The sequence below is a fragment of the Sciurus carolinensis genome, chromosome 17 (genome assembly GCF_902686445.1).
Source record: "Sciurus carolinensis chromosome 17, mSciCar1.2, whole genome shotgun sequence".
Classification (NCBI taxonomy): Eukaryota; Metazoa; Chordata; class Mammalia; order Rodentia; family Sciuridae; genus Sciurus; species Sciurus carolinensis.
The window spans coordinates 605,037-620,552 of NC_062229.1; the positions used below are offsets into that span (position 1 = coordinate 605,037).

General features: G+C 64.0%; 1 protein-coding gene across 1 annotated transcript; it reads left to right on the forward strand.

Annotated features, from left to right (window-relative positions):
• The first annotated feature begins 3,378 nt into the window (after window positions 1-3,378).
• Plk5 (polo like kinase 5 (inactive)) lies at window positions 3,379-11,378 on the forward strand. The gene is made up of 13 exons (XM_047531747.1): window positions 3,379-3,579; window positions 4,582-4,689; window positions 4,815-4,931; window positions 5,582-5,711; window positions 6,163-6,250; window positions 6,345-6,440; window positions 6,947-7,145; window positions 7,257-7,383; window positions 7,565-7,646; window positions 8,533-8,815; window positions 9,949-10,130; window positions 10,746-10,875; window positions 10,944-11,378. The coding sequence occupies exons 1-13, from the start codon at window positions 3,472-3,474 to the stop codon at window positions 11,331-11,333; spliced, it is 2,040 nt and encodes a 679-aa protein (XP_047387703.1). The 5' UTR covers window positions 3,379-3,471; the 3' UTR covers window positions 11,334-11,378.
• Window positions 11,379-15,516: the final 4,138 nt, after the last annotated feature.

Sequence of the window (15,516 nt, forward strand, 5' to 3'; positions counted from 1 at the left end):
ATGGGGAAGAACGGACAGGAGGAAGAGGGAGGAGGGTGTCACTGGGAAGCAGAGGCGAGCCAGGCTTGGTCCGCCCCACCCACGCTGGGCCAGGTCTCCGCAGCATGGTGCTGGTCCTGGGGTTCTGGAGCCTGGCGCAGGTGGGGCCCCTCCTACCTCCCCTGCTGCTGGACTGCTGGTCCCCAGGGACCTTCCTGCAGGGGCTGAGGGCTCCCGAGTCCAGGCACGCAGGACTCCAGGAGGCCAAAGGGGACTGGGATCTGGGCGAGTCACATCCCTGGATGCTCCCGCCCTGGCAGCTCCCAGGAGGGGGCTGGGAGGCTTGGGCCACCACCAACCCAGGCCCCGTGCCAGCCCCGTGAGCTGAGCCCAGAGGCTTCTGGGAACCCTGCACCCTGCCTTCTCAGCCACCCCTCCACCTGCCGTAGGTATTTTGAGAAAAGCTTCCCGGAGCTTCTCCTGAGAAATCTGCTGAGTCTGAAGTTATCTCAGGTCAGGGAGAGAACAGCCCGGAGGGAACCTGGGCCTGCACCCTGGAGTGGGGGCACAGGCAGGGGTACCAGGCGAGCTCTACCTGCACCAGGCAGCGGGCGCAGGGAGCCCCGAAGCTGCCTGGCCCTGGCAGAGAAGCTCACAGGCTGGGCCTGCCTGTTCCCTGTGTGACAAGGGTGCAGGAAGCCCCCGGGTTGGGCTCAGGGTAGTGTGAAATATCCGTTTTTCATTTTTTTTATTGTGGCAAAAAATACATAGCATAAAATGTACCATCCTCACCTTTTTTAGTGCAGGCTTCAGAGGCGTGAAGCCCAGTCACAGGGCCGAGCAGCATCTCCAGAACTTTCCATCTTCCACATACCGCTCGGTTCCCCAGGACACCCGCTCCCTGGCCCCCACCGTGCTGCTTCCTGTCTCTGCAGATCGGACCACTCCAGGGGCCTCCTGTGGTGGCCTCTACGGCCTGTATCCTGTGTCTGGCGCATGCCTCTGAGCACTGTGTGTCAGAGCCTGGCCCCTGGGGTGGAGCGGTGACTCTGTTACAGGGATGGGCCGCACGGTGTATCCACTCACCCACTGATGGCCACGGGCTGCCTGCACCTCCCGGCTGCGTGGGTAATGCTGCAGCGAGTGTCTGTGCTTTTCATTTAATTACAAAGTTTACTTCACTCTCCAGGGTGGATTTCAAGAAGTGAATCTGAACATGCCAGTTTCCCTCTGTGGTTCTGAAACCTGTGGCCCTGTCTTCTCCAGACATGCAGGGGCATGTACCCCATTTCCAGGGCTCCGGGGACTGGTGCTCTCAGGAACACCCACCCAGCCCTGGGTCTGATGCCCCCTGCTTCCTTTACTCCTTGAGTGAGCTCCAGTGAGGCTCATTGTTCTGAGCACGGGCGCATTCAGGACAGGATGCTGCATAGCCACTAGGACCCACTACCGGTCCCCATCCCTAACATCCCGCAAGGGGCCTCTGGGGAGAGCCAAGGTTGTGCCGGGGATTCCTCCTAGCTGTCCCCAGAGAGCCCCCAGCAGGCTGGGGTGGGCAGAGAGCTCGGGGCTGGAGCAGCTGTCAAGGAGACAGGGAGGAGGTCCCTGCTCAGAGGGTCCAGGCTGGGACCAGGATACATCCCCAGCTCCAAGGCAGAACCGCAGCCAGAGAACCCCAGAGGCAACCCGGGAGTGGAGAGCTGGCCTGCGCCACGCATCAGCTGACGGGCAGGCTGTGGGGCTCTGGGCCAGGAACTCTCGTTTCTTCCCCCAGGAAATGTCTGGATTTCCACCAACTCAGCCCAGTGCAAGGACTCTGCCTGGCATTGCTGCCTGGGCCGCTGGGGCAGGGGGCCTGAAGGGACAGAAATGTGGGGGCAGGGGCTCTGGATCCACTGCAACCTAGACTCTGGGCAAGGTTTGGCAACTTGCAGCGGGTGATTTGGGCTCAAACAAGCCTTTCTGAGCTGGGGTTTCTGGTCTGTCCCTTGGGGCTAAGAACAGCACCTAACTCAGGGACCAGCCACTTCCAGAGAGAGCCTGGTGCCCTGTGATCCCTATGCAGCCTTCCCACCCACTCCTGCACCTGTTAAGTCCCGGACCACCTCCTTCCAGATCTCCACAGATGTCACTGCAGGGTCTATCTTGGGCAGCAGGGTCTGCACACAGTAGGTGCTTAGCACATACTGGGTTAACTTAATGAAGGTATTCTTGGAGAAGGAACTGGCCTGAGGGCGCCAGTGTCATGATGGCTCAGACCCACATGCCCCTGAGCTACATTGCTTCTCACTGGCAGGGCACCTGGCCTCCTGGCCGAAGCCAGCTGGTCCCCGACTGGGCCCAGAGTCCTCCACCCTGGCACAGATACCAGAACCCTGCAAAGGTGGATGAATCTTGCTCCGTCAAACATATTGAGTCCTGGGGTCTCTCGCAGCCTGGATGCTGCCATTTGACACACCAGGTGGATGGGCGGCCATTTAGAGGGTATTGCTTATCCCCCGTGGAGTGGCCAGGCTACTTCTGAAATCTGGTCTCTGGAAAATTCCAAGGCCTGATTCCAGCCACAGGGAGCCCTGCTAACCCCTCCCCACTGGTGTGTTATGTAACGTTTGGGGATTAATACCAGGGAGTCCAGGGCAGCGGCCTGGGTCCAGGGCCACTGCTCTCTCCTGGTCCGCTAAGTGGCCTGAGCAGCCTGGAGCTCGGGTGTTTACCTGGAAATCCTCGGCAGGCCCTGGTTGCAGAAGGCTATGAGGGTGACTCGGTGGTGCCCAGGAAAGGCCAGGGGCCAGGGCTGGGCCCTCTCTGCTGCCCAACTCACCCTCCTCTGGCCATTCCAGAGACACCCCTGCTTGGCTGCCCAGTGCACAGGGCCTGTTCACATCTCTCTCAATGCTGAGGTGACACAGCCTCATAGGTGACACAGCCCGCCAGCGGTGTCCTGCCCCGTCCTGTCTCCTTCAGCCCCTGCAGAGTCTCACTACCCTGGCCTGGCAGCTCTCTCCTGCTCTTAATCCTGGTGGGGCTCCCCGGTGCCCCAAGTGATCAAGCCAGTGTCACGTGGGCCGTCGGACCACAGACACATTGCCGACCACTGGACTCAGGCCTCAAGCACACTTTGGGAAGAGCCCCGCTCGGCCAGCTCTGGCACCTGCCTTCCCTGGGAGGCCCCCAAGCCTCAGTTTTCTGCCCTGTGAAATGGGTTCTGTAACCGTCCCCAGAGTGCCGGGAGGTGCAGGGCCACGCAGGGCGCGGGCGCTGCCGGATGGCAAGAACTTCCCCAGCCCGCCCCCCCCGCACGCGCGCCGGGCTCCCCAGGCAGCTGCCGCTCGGCCGATGGCGGAGCTGGGAGCGCCTGGCCCGGCCCCGCCCCGCCCCGCCCCGCCCCGCCCCGCCCCGCCCCGCCCCGCCCCTTCCCCGACCCGGCCGGTAAGAGGAGCCCCGAGCGCGGCGCTGCTCTGGGTGCAACCTGGCTGCGCTGTGCCGGAGCAGATGGAGCCCGGGCTGAGGCGGCGGTGCAGGAGCCACCAGCCGGTGGCCGCCTTCTTGCGCGACCCCGCCTCGGGGCGCGTCTACCGGCGCGGGAAGCTGATCGGCAAGGTGGGAGCCCCACCCCCGAGTCCGCGGCGAGGGGTTGGGGGTCCTGGCCTGGGTAAGGCGGGGCGGGGAGAAAGCGCGCCATCGCCGGCTCAAGGTGTGTGGCGCGCCTTGCGGGTCCTGCGCCCAGCCCTGTCTCTGCGTGTGGCGCGCGTCCCTGTGAGTCTGGTGTCCTGCGCGGCGCTTGCGTGGGCTGGGCGTCCGGGGCTGCGAGGTACTGTCGTGGAGTGCGGATCGTGTGGCCGCCTGCACTGGCGTGTCTGCGTTGTGTTCAGGGTGTGGGTGTGCGTCTGGGTGCCTTTCCGACGGGTCTGTGTGGTTCATCCATATGCTGTGTTTGTGTGGACAGGTCTTGTGGGTCCATGTATTATGTTTGTGTGTCTGTGTGTGCTGGATGTCTTGGGGTTGTATTGAGTCTGGGTGTTGAGTTATGTGTTTATGTGTTGTGTCCAAGTGTTGTGCATTTATGTATTGTATGTTGGGATGTTGCATTGTGTGTCCAGCTTCTCTATCGTGTCCTGTGGGTTGTAGGCATCTGGTCTGGATGTGTCTGTGTATCTGGGTGTTTTGTCTCTGTACTGTTGTGCATGTTCATGGGTTGTGCTTGTGTGCCTGTATGTTGTGTGTCCAGATACTTACTGTGGTCTGTGGGCTGTGTCTAGGCCGGGTGTGTGTTCCTCCATGTGTTGTGCTGGGTCTGGTCATTTTGTGTTCATGTGTTGTGGGTGCGGGTGCTGTCTTGTGGTCTGGGTTACAGGCATCCTACACTGGGGGTGTCTGTGTGTTGTGGTTCTCTGCCTTTGTGGATGTCCATGTGTCATGTGTACAGGTGTGAGCTGTGTGCCCTTTTGTCTCCAGTATGTGTGTGTGTGTGTGAAGAGCCCTGGCCACACCAGATCCCCCGCAGCCCTGTGTCTCCACGGGCACTGCGGTTTGCACAGGTGTGACCAGCGTGGCAATACTTGGGTGCTCCTGTCCAGTGAGAGGCTGACCCCTCTCTCACAGGGCGCCTTCAGCCGCTGCTACAAGCTGACAGACATGTCCACCAGTGCAGTGTTCGCTCTCAAGGTGGTGCCGCGCGGCGGTGCGGGGAGGCTTCCCTCCAGAGGGAAGGTAGGGTCCCCACCCAGCAGCGTGACTGCGGGAGGCCTCTTCCACCCTGGGTGGGGCAGGCCGATGCTGGGGGCTGGGAGCTTCAGCACACCTGCAGACCCATGCAGGCGGGGCTGTGCCCGCAGGTGGAGCGTGAGATCGCCCTGCACAGCCGCCTGCGGCACCGCAACATTGTGGCCTTCCACGGACACTTCTCTGACCGAGACCACGTGTACATGGTGCTGGAATACTGCAGCCGACAGGTGCTGGGGGAGGGCAGGGCTGCCCACCATGTCCATCTGTTCCACCCGTGCCCTCGTCATGCCTACTGCTGTGCCCTGTCCAGCCAGCATGCTCCTGTGCCCACATATGGCCAGCATGTCCATCCTTTACTCCCTGTGTCCACCTGTGTTCAGTGCGCGCTGTGGCTGTCAGGCTCTTGCCTGCTCATCGTGGTCACAGTGCTCATCTGAGCTGAGTTGTGTCTACTTGGCCCACTTGGACCCACACCCCCCATGCTCACCTGCATGCTCCTGTGCTTACCGGAACTCCTCCTGCATGTAGCCGTGCCCACCTTGGCCCAGCTGAACTTGGTTCAACCTTCATTGACCCCTGTAAGCCCGCTTGGTCCACTTCAGTATCCCTGTACTCACCTGGGTGCCCCGGTGCTGGCCTCTGGTCATCAAGCCCTTGTCAAGCTCTCCGTGGCCATCTGGGCCCCTGTGAACTTGCCTGATCCCACTTGCTCCGGAGCTCTCTCAAGTGCACGTGTGCTCGCCTGTGCCAGTCCCATCATCAGCTATGCCGGCCTAGGCCAAGTTGGACTTCCCTTTGCCTTCTTGGGCCCCTTGAACTTACTGGCCACCTAACCGTACCCGTGGGGGGCCGTGTGCTGCTTGCCGGCCACCTGCAGTCATTGGCCCACGTGCTGAAGGTGCGGCAGACCCTGACGGAGCCGGAGGTGCGCTACTACCTGAGGGGCTCCATCAGCGGCCTGCGCTACCTCCATCAGCGGAGCATCGTGCACAGAGACCTGAAGCTCAGTGAGTGCGAGGAGGAGCCGGGCAGCTGGGGACGGGGGCGGAGCGGGCGGGGAGGAGCCAGGCAACTGGGGGCGGGGGCAGGGGCGGGGCGAGCGGGGAGGAGCCCGGCAACTGGGGGCGGGGCGGGGCGGGCGGGGAGGAGCCGGGCAACTGGGGGCGGGGGCGGGAGCGGGGCGAGCGGGGAGGAGCCCGGCAACTGGGGGCGGGGCGGGGCGGGCGGGGAGGAGCCGGGCAACTGGGGGCGGGAGCGGGGGCGGGGCGAGCGAGGAGGAGCCCGGCAGCTGGGGGCGGGGGCGGAGCGGGCGGGGAGGAGCCGGGCAACTGGGGGCGGGGGCGGGGGCGGGGGCGGGGGCGGGGGCGGGGGCGGGCGGGGCGAGCGGGAGGAGCCCGGCAACTGGGGACTCTGCCCTCTGCCTTCTGCCCTCATGCCCCGCATCCTCTCCGCGGGCAGGTAATCTCTTCCTTAACAAGAACATGGAGGTGAAAATCGGAGACCTGGGACTGGCCGCCAGGGTGGGGCCAGGTGGCCACTGCCACAGGTGAGAGTGGGAGGCCCGGAGGCCCTGTGGCAGGTGAGAGAGGCCCCAAGCTGGCATGGGCCCCAGCCTTCCCATCCTTGTCACTCCCTCCCAGGGTGCTGTGCGGGACTCCGAGCCTCCTGGCCCCGGAGGTGGTGTCCAGGAAGGGACACTCCTTCCTGTCAGACATCTGGGCCCTGGGCTGCATCATGTGAGTGGGGCAGGTGGGCAGCACTGCCCAGGCAGGACCAGGTAGTGGGTAGGTGGGAGCATGCACAGGTGGGCAAGGTCAGGTGTAAGGCAGGTACAGGGAAGGCTCAGTGGAGACAGGGGAGGAGTGTGGAGTTGTGGGCATGAGGGACAGGCACCTGCCATCATTTGAGTGTGCAGGGACCACTGGGACATGTGTGCACAGGTTCGTTGAGGGTGGAGTGAATGTGCACAGAGGTGCGGACAGGTGTGGTGAGGGGTGGCAGAGGAGATCAGGGCGCGTGATGTCTGCGCACAGGCTGGGGTTGGAAAGGTGTGTGCAGGTGTGCCAGGTGCTGGCAGGTGGAACACAACATCCCCGGAGCAACCTGCACAGGGGTGGGCGGGCAAGTGGACGTAGCTCAGGTGGGGAGTGTGTTAGAGTGGGGTGCGGCTGGGGAGGGCCGTGTGCATGCGGCTTGAGGGGGCTTGGATGCACGGCGCCCTCGCTCCTGCCCACCTGCCCAGGTACACAGTGCTGACCGGCACCCCACCTTTCGTGGCGGCATCCCTGTCGGAGATGTACCAGAATATCCGTGAGGGCCGCTATCCAGAGCCTGCTGACCTGTCGCCCCATGCCCGCCGCCTCATTGCCCGCCTCCTGGCGCCTGACCCAGCTGAGCGGCCCTCCTTGGACCATCTCCTGCAGGATGACTTCTTCACACAGGTGGGCACAGGGGGCCTGAGGTGCTCGGCCCCATTCGGGGAGGCCTGCTCCAGGTGACCGGGTGCGGGATGGGCAGCCTGTGTGGGCCTGACCTGCTGGCCCTCTCTGCAGGGCTTCACTCCAGAGCGGCTGCCACCCCACTCCTGCCACAGCCCCCCGCTCTTCACCTTCCCGCAACCTCTGGGCAGGCTCTGCCGGAAAATGGGCCAGCTGCTGTTGACCCAGTGTGGACCACCCTGTGAGTGCCTGACCTGCCGCCCCTGCCCACGTCCCCCGCGCTGGCTCTTGCCTGCCCTGCCTCCCACCTCTGCACGTGGGTGCCTCCCCTCTGCCCGGGCTGGCCCTGCCTCCCACCTCTGCATGCGGGTGCCTCCCCTCTGCCCCGGCTGGCTCTGCCCCAAAGCCTTGTGCTCCCTCAGGCCCCTTCACCCCCAAAGAGGCCTCAGGCCCCGGAGAAGAGGGGCCGGAACCTGACTCCTCGGACTGCGGTGGCCAGGTGAGGTGGGGGCATGGGGGGGCACCCAGCCCTGAAGGCCCTGCTCCATGCTGGCTCCCCTGGGCCCCTCGGGGTCCCCAGGCTGGGCCCCTCCGTCTAGTCCTGACCCTTTGGGCTGGGGCCCGTCTGTGTCCAACTCTCTCCCACGCTGGGGCTCTTCCTGGGGCCCTGTTCCACCCCCTGGTTCACAGCATGGTAGTTGTTGAGTGCCTACTGTGTGCCTGTGAGATGCTCCCTGAGGAACCCAGTTCCTGTGGGTGCTGAGCCAGTGGCTGGGAGGGGTCTGGGGAGGCCAGGGCCCCCTCAGCTCTGCCACTCCCTTCAAAGGCCTCCCGGTCTGAGAAAGGGGCTCACTGTCCCCAGGCCCGTGTCCACTTGCTTACACAAGGGACCCTCCGGGGCAGCTGGCAGGTGAGCATCTGTAGGCTGGGCACCCACTTCTCCTGCCCGGTCAGAGCCCTTTTCCTGGTTGCACACCTGAAACATGGGACGCTGGCCTTCTGGGTTAGAGCTGAGACCATGCTGGACGCGGGAGTCTGGAAGGGGCCCAGGCTGGCTGTCCCCACAAAGCTCTGACTCCCCAGGGCCGCAGGAGAGCCCAGAGATGGAGGTGGCAGCTGCCATCAGGAGCCTGCAGCTCTGCCTGGACGCTGGCCTATGGGCAGGAGCCGCCCCGCCCCATCTACCCAGCACGAGCTGACTTAGGGCCAGGGTCCCCATCCAGGGCCTCTCCATTTCAGGGCCCCCTGGGGACGGAGGGTGGACGGGGCAGGCCTCAGGGTGGGGTGACTTCCAGCGAGTCCTAGCCTCCGAGTCCAGCCCTTCTGGGGAGGGCCTGGGGGCAGCTTCTCCTTTCAGGGTTGCCAGTCTCAGATGCTTTTACCCCGTCAGGCCTCAGGCCCCAGGAGGAGACCGACTCCCGACCTCCACCAGCTCCGAGCCCGGTGTCCATCCACCACTGCCCAGGAGACGGGACCCTGTCCTCCCCAAACCCCGCCGCACCCCCACCCTCCGCGGCCTGCCGCCTGCTTGGGGAGGACCCAGCCCCAGCCCGGGCGGTGCCCACCTGCCTCTGCTCTTTCCAGCTTCCGCAGCTGTGTGCAAAGAGGATGGAACTGCAGAGGCCCTAAGCGGCAGAGCCAAGTTTTATATTTCTAATGATTTTAATAAACAGTAAAAATTGAGATTTAGAGAAAGTCACAGAGATAAGCGGAGCCTCCTCAGCCCTCCCAGCTTTGCTCCCTGCGGGGATGCGGGGTCCCAGCTGCAATGCTGCGCAGGGTGGCTGGGAACCAAGCGCCCCACTGTATCCATGTAGCTGTCACCTGGGCTGGCCCCAGCCTCCTGGGCTCCAGCCAGCCTCCTGCCTCTGCCTCCTGAGTAGCCAGTTCACTCTGTATTTAGATGTCATTGGTTTTTCCTCTACTGTCCTTTTTTCTATCCCAGGATCCAATCCAGGATCCCACTTGGAAGTGAGCAACATTTTTTCAGTTGACAATTCATTTACTTTCATATTTTTATTTTTAATTGGCACGTAGTACTTGTGCACATTTATGGGGTCCAGTGTGGGATTTCTTCCTTTTTCTTTGTTCTGCTGTGGGGATGGAACCAGGGCCTGGTGTGTGCTGGGTGGACGCCTACCGCCTGGCCACATTCACAGCCCCAGTGTGGCATTTCCGCACAGCACGGGGGGCGGGGGGGCAGATCAGAGGAATGGCAGGTCCGTCACCTCAGGCACTGAGCATTTCTTTGTATTGAGAACGTTCAAAATCCTTCACAAGCTACTCCGAAGTGTCTGATTGCCTGGTCGAGCGAGAGGCGAACGCTAAGCCACTGCTCCCATGGTGGGTGATTAATTTTCAAATGCAAAATTGTTTTAATAAAATAAACACCTTTTGGTGCTTTATAGATGGCAAGTGATTAAGAATCACTCGTTTCCAGAAGGCTCTCGTGGCCCCAGATTCTCCCTCTGAGTGGTGAGGATCAGGAGACCAGTCCTTGAACTTCTTTCAACATTTTTTTTTTCTTATTTACTTTGGTGCTGGGGATTGAACCCAGGGATGCTCTCCCACTGAGCCATACCCCACCCCTTTTTGTTTTTATTTTGAGACAGTCTTGCTAAGTTGTTGAGGCTGGCTTCAAACGGGTCACCCTTGTGCCGCAGCCTCCGAGTCACTGGGATGACAGGCATGTGCGCTGAGCTGGCCATCTCCTCTGCTTACTGGCCCACCGTTAAAGCCCCCGAACCTCTTTCCAGCCCCTGTGTGAAGCAGCTGACCCCGCTCAGGCCCCCCACCGTCCCCCCAGCTCAGCACACCTCACCTGTGTGCCCAGCCACACAGGAACCCCGGGGAGCAGTGGCCCATCCTCTGGGCTCCCAAGTGGGTGGATTATTCCAGCAAGTATGGCTTTGGCTACCAGCTGTCAGATGGGGGCAGCGGTGTCCTGTTTCGGGACGGCACCCACATGGCCCTGCGCCCCCCAGGAAGGTACGTCTCGGGGGCTCCTTTCCCTGGGGACCAGCCGGTCCTCTCCTGTGCATGGGCTTACCGCCCGGTGGGCTCGGGGCTCAGCACGTGAGCAGGCTGCATTCAGGTGGAGCCTCTGCGAGAAGTTGCCCAGGTGGGGCAGCTGGGGAGGCGGGTGACTGGCAGTAGACAGAGCGCGAAGGAGTGTCTGCCACAGTGAGTTCAGGGGAGACTGCAGGACAAGGAGCAGGTGCGCCAGGCCCCCCGGGGCAGGTGGGGCAGGCTGCAGGCCAGGAGAGTGACCGGAGTGGGCGGTGCCGCCAGGCCTCCCAGGCCACTGTCAGGCCCAGGGAGGGAGCTGACCTGCTTTTTTGGTGCTGGGGATGGAACCCCAGCTCGCTCTTCAGCATGATCTTTCTGGCCCCAGTGACGCAGGGACCAGCAGGAAGGTGGACCAGCAGGCAGGCAGTGACGGTGGCCCTGGGGGGTGGCACGCCACGAGGACACTGGAGAGGGCAGGGCTGGGGTGATGGCGTGGCGGGCAGAGCTGTCTTCAGAGCGCCATCCGGGAGGCCGGCACAGGTGGGAAGTCGCGTAGGCACAGGAGCAGGGACTGAGGCCCCTCCCCGGCCACAGCCACATCTGCTACCTGCCTGCGCGCGCGAGGCTGGAAACGTTCGCTGCAAGGGACGCGCTGAGCGTGCTGGGTGCCAAGCTGGCGGTCCTGCGGCTCTTTGCCTGCTACATGCAGCGTCGCCTGCGAGAGGTGAGGGAGGCTGGCAGGCGGCGGGGAGGCCCGGAGGTGGGGCCGGCGCCTTGACGCTCTGTCTGCAGGAGGGGGCCTCGCCTGCACCCCAGCCGCCCGCCGTGCCCGGCCTCTGCCTGCTGCGCTTCCTGGGGTCCTCGCGGGCCCTGCTGCTGCTGTTCAGCAGTGCAGGTGAGCAGGGCTTGGCAGGTGGGGACCAGGGCTTCTTGGCACCAGCTGAGGGGTCCCAGGAAATATTCGGCCCCTGCAAAACACAAGAAGTACTGGCTCCTGAGTATGAAGGGGCTGGAGGTGCTGCCCAGGGCTCAAGGCTGGCCCAGCATGCAGGCCACCCTGGGCCGTCCTCAGCAACACAAAACAATGAAGCCCAGTTAGGAACAGTAGGAGGCCATGCTCGGTGGTCTCTGTGGCTCACAGTATCATTTCATGGGAAGCTCATGGGTTGTTTCCCTGGGTGACTGTAGCAATTCCTGAGGGCCCTGTGTCCCTGAGGGCCCTGTGTTCCTGTGGGCCCTGTGTCCCTGTGGGCCCTGGGTTCCTGTGGGCCCTGTGCTCCTGTGGGCCCTGTGTCCCTGTGGGCCCTGTGCTCCTGTGGGCCCTGTGTTCCTGTGGGCCCTGTGTCCCTGTGGGCCCTGGGTTCCTGTGGGCCCTGTGCTCCTGTGGGCCCTGGGTTCCTTAGGGCCCTGGGTGCCTGAGGGCCCTGGATTCCTGAGGGCCCTGGGTTCCTGAGGGCCCTGGGTTCCTGCAGGCCCTGTGTCCCTGAGGGCCCTATGTCCCTGAGGGCCCTGTGCTCCTGAGGGCTCTGTGTCCCTGTGGGTCCTATGTCCCTGAGGGCCCTGTGTCCCTGAGGGCCCTGGGTTCCTGTGGGCCCTGTGTCCCTGAGGGCCCTGTGCTCCTGAGGGCTCTGTGTCCCTGTGGGCCCTATGTCCCTGAGGGCCCTGTGTCCCTGAGGGCCCTGGGTGCCTGAGGGCCCTGGGTTCCTGAGGGCCCTGTGCTCCTGAGGGCCCTGTGTTCCTGCAGGCCCTGTGTCCCTGAGGGCCCTATGTCCCTGAGGGCCCTGTGTTCCTGCAGGCCCTGTGTCCCTGAGGGCCCTGTGTCCCTGAGGGCCCTATGTCCCTGAGGGCCCTGTGCTCCTGAGGGCTCTGTGTCCCTGTGGGCCCTATGTCCCTGAGGGCCCTGTGTTCCTGCAGGCCCTGTGTCCCTGAGGGCCCTGTGTCCCTGAGGGCCCTATGTCCCTGAGGGCCCTGTGCTCCTGAGGGCTCTGTGTCCCTGTGGGCCCTATGTCCCTGAGGGCCCTATGTCCCTGAGGGCCCTGTGCTCCTGCGGGCCCTGTGTTCCTGCAGGCCCTGTGTCCCTGAGGGCCCTGTGTCCCTGAGGGCCCTGTGTCCCTGAGGGCCCTGTGCTCCTGAGGGCCCTGGGTTCCTGAGGGCCCTGTGTCCCTGAGGGCCCTGGGCTCCTGAGGGCCCTGGGTGCCTGAGGGCCCTGGATTCCTGAGGGCCCTATGTCCCTGAGGGCCCTGTGCTCCTGCGGGCCCTGTGTTCCTGCAGGCCCTGTGTCCCTGAGGGCCCTATGTCCCTGAGGGCCCTGTGTTCCTGCAGGCCCTGTGTCCCTGAGGGCCCTGTGTCCCTGAGGGCCCTATGTCCCTGAGGGCCCTGTGCTCCTGAGGGCTCTGTGTCCCTGTGGGCCCTATGTCCCTGAGGGCCCTATGTCCCTGAGGGCCCTGTGCTCCTGCGGGCCCTGTGTTCCTGCAGGCCCTGTGTCCCTGAGGGCCCTGTGTCCCTGAGGGCCCTGTGTCCCTGTGGGCCCTGTGCTCCTGAGGGCCCTGGGTTCCTGAGGGCCCTGTGTCCCTGAGGGCCCTGGGCTCCTGAGGGCCCTGGGTGCCTGAGGGCCCTGGATTCCTGAGGACCCTGTGTCCCTGAGGGCCCTGGGCTCCTGAGGGCCCTGGGTGCCTGAGGGCCCTGGATTCCTGCAGGTCCTGTGTCCCTGAGGGCCCTGTGTTCCTGTGGGCCCTGTGTCCCTGAGGGCCCTGGGCTCCTGAGGGCCCTGGGTGCCTGAGGGCCCTGTGTTCCTGTGGGCCCTGTGTTCCTGTGGACCCTGTGTCCCTGAGGGCCCTGTGTTCCTGTGGGCCCTGTGTCTCTGAGGACCCTGTGTCCCTGAGGGCCCTGGGCTCCTGAGGGCCCTGGGTTCCTGAGGGCCCTGTGTTCCTGTGGGCCCTGTGTCCCTGAGGGCCCTGTGTTCCTGTGGGCCCTGTGTCCCTGAGGGCCCTGGGCTCCTGAGGGCCCTGGGTGCCTGAGGGCCCTGTATCCCTGAGGGTCCTGGATTCCTGAGGGCCCTGTGTTCCTGTGGGCCCTGTGTTCCTGTGGACCCTGTGTCCCTGAGGGCCCTGTGTTCCTGTGGGCCCTGTGTCTCTGAGGACCCTGTGTCCCTGAGGGCCCTGGGCTCTTGAGGGCCCTGGGTTCCTGAGGGCCCTGTGTTCCTGTGGGCCCTGTGTCCCTGAGGGCCCTGGGTTCCTGTGGACCCTGGGTTCCTCAGGGCCCTGTGTCCCTGTGGGCCCTGTGTTCCTGAGCGCCCTGTGTCCCTGAGGGCCCTGGGTCCCTGAGGACCCTGTGTTCCTGTGGCCCCTGGGTTCCTGCGGGCCCTGGGTCCCTGAGGGCCCTGTGTCCCTGTGGGCCTTGTGTCCCTGAGGGCCCTGGGTTCCTGAGAACCCGAGCATGAAGCTCCACGGCAGCTCTGACAACACTGCTCCTTGTCACTGTTTACCTTCACAGTAGAAAGTCCCCCCGGCATCCCCTGGGCTGCAGAGCTCGCTGGCAAGCCTGTCTGCCCCTGGGCTGGCTTCTATAGTCAGAAAAGATCTTCCTCAAGTGGCCATGCTGGAAGCCAGGAGACCGACGCTCAATGAGGGGCTGCTGCAGGGTGCTCCGGGGGCCGTGGCAGGGAGCCCCCATCTGAGTCTGCTTCCCCATCTGTACCGTGGAAACCTTGGCTTCTGACCTTCCCGTTCAGGGTGTGGGGGGTGGGCACGAAGACCTAGGCCCGGGCTCCTCCCAGAGGGCAGGGAGGGGAAGGGGCAGGGGACCCCCCCACCTTGACCTGTGCTCCTCGCCCCACAGGTCAGCTTCAGTGGGCAGCAGGCCCAACTGGTGCTGAGCGGCCAGGGCCAGGGGTTGCTGCTCACCCACTGGGAGCGGGGCCAGCCCGGGGCCTCCTACTCCCTCCACTTCTGCTCCTGTTGCTCTGCTGAGGCGCGTCCCTGGGAGAGCTGGGGGCACGCGGGGGCGGGGACGGGGCTCCTTGTCGGGTGGGGTGACACTCAGCCTGACTTCGATGGGCTTGCTCTCCTTCATCAGAGAGCACCGACTCCACCAGTCCCTGCCTGCTCTCTCTGGGGGTCCCAGGAGCCATCCGGGGTGCTCTTCGTGGCAGAGACAGCGAGACTCTTCACCAATGCAGAATTAGCGCCCAAGGTGGCATCTTGCCATCTGCTGAAGGTGCCTGGGGACACTGGCTTAATATGTGGGCAGTGAGGACACTGGTGTTGGTGTGGAAAGACGGTGAGCGAGATGCCGGTGTCCGGCCAGACTCACCAGGGAGCACACGGGCTGGACACTGGCACCCCGCTGGCTGGCATGCCGGGCTGCACCCGCAGGACGCCATTCCAGAGGGGCCGTGGCCAGCACGGGGCCACAGGCCTCAGGAGTCGAGCTGGCAGAGTGGAAAGAGGTGCTGTCCCTCATCCCAAGCTGGGAAAAGCTGCGGAAAGCACGGGCCCTCTGAGCCCGAGGTGCCCAGTCCACCTTGTCTCTGGATATCTGTTGCTCTCCACCTGGGAGGGGACACAGGTCCCAGCCTGACCTGCGGAAGATGGCCCACCTGTGACCATCAGAGACACGAGTCCCTCGGGCTGGCCTCTGAGCAGGGAGCCAGAGCAAGAGCAGGCGAGGTGCCCCCGCAGCAGCATGAGACCTGGAGTCCAGGGGCAGGGGCCCGGGTGGGCCTGGGGTCCGGGTAGCAGGGGTCTGCTCCGGGCACACCGTGGCCCTGGCCCCTGTGGGTACTTTAAGCCACGGTTCTCAGACTGTGGCTCCTGGGCTGTCCTGGGGCAGCTGCCCTGGTGGTCAGATGGCTCCTGGGCTGTCCTGGGGCAGCTGCCCTGGTGGTCAGATGGCTCCTGGGCTGTCCTGGGGCAGCTGCCCTGGTGGTCAGATGGCTCCTGGGCTGTCCTGGGCGGCTGCCCTGGTGGTCAGAGGAGCCAGGCGCCAGTCCTGGTATTTAGAGGCACGCCCAGGCCTCAGTTTCCCCATCTGACCCCCCCGGGCTGCCTGCCAGCAGCATGGCTCTGGGTGAAGCTCAGCTTCCGAGGTCCCCTCGTCCACCCCAGCACTCAACATGGGAAGAATAACTGGCTTATTATGCAGGTGCCACCCTTAAAAAGTGTCCCCAAATCCCAATGTGTGTGTGTGTGTGTGTGTGTGTGTGACAGCCACCATGGAAACACGCACCAAAGGACACTGATGCTGGGAACCCCATTAGTGTTGGGAACTGTGTGACACTGCATTCCGTCTTTAAAATGCCCTGATCTGTCAGAGCGGTTGTCCTCCAGGGGAGGACTGACTGCCCCCAGAGGAGCCTGGTGACACC